The sequence below is a fragment of the Nicotiana tomentosiformis genome, chromosome 12, assembly GCF_000390325.3.
Source record: "Nicotiana tomentosiformis chromosome 12, ASM39032v3, whole genome shotgun sequence".
Lineage (NCBI taxonomy): Eukaryota > Viridiplantae > Streptophyta > Magnoliopsida > Solanales > Solanaceae > Nicotiana > Nicotiana tomentosiformis.
This window is the reverse complement of record NC_090823.1, coordinates 87,589,610-87,595,221: the sequence shown is the minus strand read 5'-3', so window position 1 is coordinate 87,595,221 and position 5,612 is coordinate 87,589,610. Positions and strand designations below refer to the sequence as shown.

General features: G+C 33.3%; 1 protein-coding gene across 2 annotated transcripts; it reads left to right on the top strand.

The window, feature by feature from the left end:
• The first annotated feature begins 564 nt into the window (after positions 1–564).
• Positions 565–4,388, top strand: LOC104096843 (probable glucan 1,3-beta-glucosidase A). Of its 2 annotated transcripts, none has more exons than XM_009603278.4 (8): positions 565–793; positions 879–998; positions 1,101–1,289; positions 2,279–2,437; positions 2,531–2,700; positions 2,783–2,938; positions 3,418–3,770; positions 4,017–4,388. In XM_009603278.4, exons 1-8 carry the CDS (start codon positions 596–598, stop codon positions 4,196–4,198), a joined length of 1,527 nt encoding a protein of 508 aa, XP_009601573.1. In that variant the 5' UTR covers positions 565–595; the 3' UTR covers positions 4,199–4,388. The 2 variants fall into 2 exon arrangements, with proteins under 2 accessions (XP_009601573.1, XP_033512194.1); XM_033656303.2 differs by having other exon boundaries at positions 2,273–2,437.
• The last annotated feature ends 1,224 nt before the right edge of the window (positions 4,389–5,612 follow it).

The window sequence follows — 5,612 nt, the reverse complement described above, 5'->3', positions numbered from 1 at the left end:
CCTTTGAAAAGTCCAAGTATTATACATCGGCATTGAAAGTTTCAAATTTTGTATTAAACTATGTTATCCGCGTCGTATAATTTTTTGGACAACACTATATTTTCTATCGAAGATATTTTCATTTTCAAAACTCGAATTGAAGACCATTAGCTTAGGGTGAAGGAATATCATTACTAGTCTTTATGTAGTCTTTGGTGGTAAAATGTATTTATACTAGCTTTGCAACAAATTACTCTAGTAATTAAGAATGCAGTTGACAAAATTTATTTTTTTAAGTTAATTGATCAATTATTGAAAGAACAAAGTTCTTAATATTGGGTTATAGAAGGTGATTAAGGACTAATTGAAATTGCACCAAGATACATACCAAAAGTCCGTACAAAACAAAAATTAGTAAATCCAATTCTAATTTAAAAGGTCAAAGCGTTGAATAAGAAGTATTGATTCAAAATCAAGATATAGTATCTTATCTATTTTTATCACATTCTTTATTTCTGAGTTCAGATTGTTTAAAGTAGTTGGTCAAAGATTTGGAAATCTATATAAAGGCATTACCAAAATAACGATATATCATGCAAGTCTAAAATATTAAGCAATGGCAACATACTCATGGGCAAGGAAACTTGTTGTCTACTACTTCTTTATCATCTCTTCTTGTTGCTTTTTTAGTTTTTCATATGGAAGAATTACTCCAAATTTCAAAGTTCGAGCTGTTAATCTTGGAGGCTGGCTTCTCACTGAAGGATGGATTAAACCTTCTCTTTTTGATGGCATCCCCAACAAAGATTTTCTGGTTAATATTTACAAGCTCATTTACGTTGATTTAATAATTAGAGTTTAACTTATATATACTGACAATATTTAATGACGTTGATCAGGATGGAACTGGACTGCAATTCAAATCAGTAACAGTTGGGAAGTATCTGTGTGCTGAGTTAGGAGGAGGAACAATTATTGTTGCCAATAGAACTGCTGCCTTGGGATGGGAAACCTTCAAAGTAGGTAACTTTTGCTTGAAAAATAATAAAAGAAGTAAAAACTCATTTTTATTAGTTAATTAACGGGGGCTATTTTCTTGGTTGTTGCACCATTTCTTGTAGATTTGGAGGATAAACAGCACAAGTTTTAACTTTAGGGTGTTTAACAAAGAATTTGTGGGAGTAGATGGAAGTGGAAATGTGGTAGCAGTGGAAAACAAACCTGGATTTTCAGAGACTTTTGAGATTGTGAGGAAATCTGATGATCCTAGCCGTGTTCGGATAAAAGCATCAAATGGTTTTTTCTTAGAGGTGAGTTCTTGAAATGTTATGTTAATTAGAAATTTATCTGTAATTAATTTAAATGATCTGATTATGTAATTATTTTTATAATATTAGTGTATAGAACTTAATTCGTTGAAACCAAACTCAAAACTAAGTAATTCTTTTGGTTGCTAGTTTCTAAACAAACCCAAATGGTAATGGGATTAGTTTTAAGCTAGGTTATATATTTTGTGTCTGGTTTCTGATTTTTGAATATTTGACCTCCTATTTTTTTACCTTTTCTTTTGCGTTTAACAACTGTTTGGATCATATAGTAACACGTCCATATGATAAAGTTAGTGGCGCTCGCTTTGGACCAAAATTTTGGTACCACAAATCCTTTCACAGGACCATATGATAAAGTTAGTGGACTTAGTGCTTGGTAATAAAAATATCTCCCAAAGAGAATATATAGTATTGTTTTCCAAATGATAAATTGATCCATTTATGCCTGCTGCTTATTCTTGTTGATATATAGGAGGCAATTTTAAGTGTCTGCTTTATTGACTTGGCAAGTGGAGAATATTAGGACAGTAACATTGCCGGCATTTCTAAACAAACTCTTTAGTAAGTACAGATATTTAAACTACAAAAAAAAAGGACTAAGATGGAGAAACAACCTGATGAGAGGCCTTTGTCCTCAATGCTTTTAATTTTTCGTTTTAAGTTTTCATAAGAAAGTCTCTTCATGGAGTATATTTTATTGGATTATGAGGAAGGAAATTAAAATCGTCATTCGACAGAAAATAGCGACCTATTTACTACTTTCTACTTGAATTGTATAGAAGAAATGACACCAAATAGGGTTACTATTTAAAAATTTGTCAGTACGTCCTGAATTTTAGTATTTCAAGATAAAAATATCATGAGTTATCCTGAAATTAAGATTTTTAGTTAAAGTTTCATAACAAAATAAGTACCGGACCGGATAATGACTATCTGTGCACTTATTACTGTACTAATTATTTAAGGTGCAGGTAAAAACAGAGGAACTTGTGACAGCAAATAATGGAGGGAATGGGGGATGGGGTGATGATGATCCCTCTGTTTTCATCATGAAAACCAGTGGAAAACTTGAAGGCGAGTTCCAAATTACTAATGGCTATGGTCCTATCATCGCACCACAAGTTATGAGAGTATGTACTCTTTCTAAGAAATGCTAGTACCTAATGTAGTTTAGCAAATCATAATTGTATTTAAATATGAAAAAACATATATTTATATTACAGGAACACTGGAAAACATTTATAGTAGAAGAAGATTTCAAGTTCATCGCAAGCAACGGACTAAATGCAGTGAGAATTCCAGTTGGATGGTGGATTGCCAGTGATCCAACACCCCCAAAGCCTTATGTTGGAGGCTCTTTGCATGCCTTAGACAATGCGTTTTTCTGGGCCAAGTACACATTCTTAACTAATTTTTTATATATAATCAAATAGATAATATATTGGGTTTTAATTGAAAGTTTGAAATGTTTGTAGGAAATACGGACTTAAAGTTATAATAGATCTGCATGCTGCGCCTGGTTCCCAAAATCCTTGGGAGCACAGTGCCAACAGAGATGGTACTATAGAATGGGGAAAAACTGATGATACCATTCAACAGACAGTTGCAGTCATAGACTTCTTAACTGCCAGGTATAAACGATAGGAGTATAGAACTTTTGTACTAGGTTAACTTGTTGCAACAGATAACATCTCTTATCTTTCCTATTACTAATTAGTCACACTACTTTTTGTGAACTGTTATATATAGTGATCATTTAGGCGACATGATAGCATAAAATTTCTTTTACAGAGTGTTAGTAGTTAAAACACAAACCATTTTATATATGTGAGTTCCTAAAAACTTCACACATGTAACTTAGCTACAATATTTTTTTCATATAAAACAATATAATTCACTAAATCTTTTGAACTTATAAAAAGTGCTAAATCATTTGATAAGGGTATGTATTTTAATTTCACATGTCATATAAATCAATAGTTTTATACAGTTTACTTTTACATCTCCTCCTACAACTACTACGTAAAAGTGGTGAATAAAGTTTAATTTTCAAATTTGATAGTGTAGAGGTCAACCTTTTCATTTCTTCTCTCTTTATTCATGAATTTAGGTATGCCAAGAATCCAAGCCTTTACGCAGTGGAGTTAATCAATGAGCCATTAGCACCAGAAGTTTCATTCGAGATGGTGAAAAAATACTACGAAGCTGGATATAATGCAGTTCGTAAGCATTCTTCGGATGCATATGTGGTGATGTCCAACAGATTAGGATCTGCAGATCCAACTGAGCTTTTGCCTTTTGCCAGTGGCTTAAAGGGTTCTGTAATTGATGTTCATTACTACAATCTTTTCTCTGACATGTTTAACGACATGACTGTCCAACAAAATCTTGATTTTGTCTTCACCAACCGTTCAGCTCAACTCAATACTGTCACCCAATCCAATGGTCCTCTCACTTTAGTTGGTATATTCTCTTAATTTGTCTTTTCTCATTAAGTTCTATTACCCTCCTTTATTACATGATATTAAGATATTCCCTTCCTCTGTCAAAAAATAGAATAAATTGGGATCCTAAGTTTCTTTAGTGTATATTCCAAAAAGTTTAGCTCAAATCATCATAAGTATATGACCAACTTACAAATATTCTTTTGGTTATATGACCTATTTGACAGGAGATATTTATGTCAATCTACTTTGAAATATTTTTCAGGGGAATGGGTTGCTGAATGGCAAGTCAGAGATGCAACAAAGGAGGATTACCAAAAGTTTGCCAAGGCTCAATTGGAAGTGTTCGGACGTGCAACATTTGGTTGGGCTTATTGGACACTCAAAAATGTGAACAACCATTGGAGTTTGGAGTGGATGATCAAGAATGGCTATATCAAGCTTTAAATTACTCAAATTATTGTCTGATTACTGATCATATTTTGTCAGTTACTCAAAATTTCGAGTCAAAGCCATAATACTTGGATACGTAATAAGGTAGTTTAGATGTTAATCATAAAGTTTTGAGGAAACACCTCAAAAGATCAACTTGTAACAGCATTGTGGAGATCTTCATTAACAAAAATGCTTACAGTCAGTCTATAAGGCCATCCAACCACTGCAGGCAGCAATTTATTACGTCCAATATACATCATTAAATATGTCTTAATATTTTTACTATTGCTTTTTCGAACTTCGATCACTTTGATTTGTAAGTAGGTTTAGCTATACATGAAATGAATTTGCGTCCTTTTTTAGCAAGTATAAACTTAGTTGAAGTTAAATCTGAGGACATGAGAAGGTAACAAAGACATCAGAGAAACTAGTCATATTATTTAAAGACATATTAAAAATTTAAATTTGATGGTTTCAAGGTGTGTACATAGGCCGGACTGGTTCAGATTTTTCAGTTACCAAACCAAACCAATTGTCTCAGATTTTTAAATCTATAAACCAAACCAAATCAACAAAAGTCGGGTTTTTCAATCTCTATCTTTTTGGGCTTTTTGGTTTTCTCGAATTTTTCGGTAAAATATTCATAGAACAAAACATATAACTTGTGCTTCAAATATTTCTTTGGTCTTAGTAACAACAACAACAACCCAGTATAATCCCACTAGTGGAATTTGGGGAGGGTAGTGTGTACGCAGACCTTACCCCTACCATGAGGTAGAGAGACTGTTTCCAATAGACCTTCGGTATCCTTCCCTCCAAGAACTCCCCACCTTGCTCTTGGGGTGACTCGAACTCACAACCTCTTAGTTGGAAGTGGAGGTTGCTTACCATCAGAGCAACCCCTCTTGTCAAGCTATATAACATATTACTCAAGAAAATAACACAAAATAATGTGAGATGAGTCATGACATTGTACTAAAATATTCAACAATAAAGATAAAGAAATGGCCAATTTTGTGTGCCAAAGAACCTAATTCTTTAACTGAATTATTTTGACACAAAATTGAGGGTGAAGTGCGGAAATATAAATAACACATCAATTTTAACGTGGAAAACTCTTTGCTCAAGGGAGTAAAAAATTACGACCTACCCTCATAGGATTTGCCTTCAAAACTTCACTAACTTCAAAGAGCAATTTTAGGTTACAACTCAATAACTAAGGAGACTAACTCCACTACCCTACCCCTACACTCAGCCTAATTGTAGCTAAGCTTTAGGTTACAACTCTATGACCAAGGAGACTAACTCTAGTACCCTTCCCCTACAATCAACTCATTATAGCTACCCCTTTGTAAACTAACTCTAGCTTAGAAAGCGAAAATAAACGCTTCAGAATTCGATCACCTATGTTTACACTTCTCAAAAG

What these genes read in the sequence shown, in the direction of transcription:
- LOC104096843 (XM_033656303.2), top strand. Translation starts at nt 596, where the DNA reads ATGGCAACATACTCATGGGCAAGGAAACTTGTTGTCTACTACTTCTTT. An exon ending in TGGGATGGGAAACCTTCAAA is followed by an intron (nt 999 to 1,100) that starts GTAGGTAACTTT and finishes CATTTCTTGTAG; the next exon opens with ATTTGGAGGATAAACAGCAC. An exon ending in CAAATGGTTTTTTCTTAGAG is followed by an intron (nt 1,290 to 2,272) that starts GTGAGTTCTTGA and finishes TAATTATTTAAG; the next exon opens with GTGCAGGTAAAAACAGAGGA.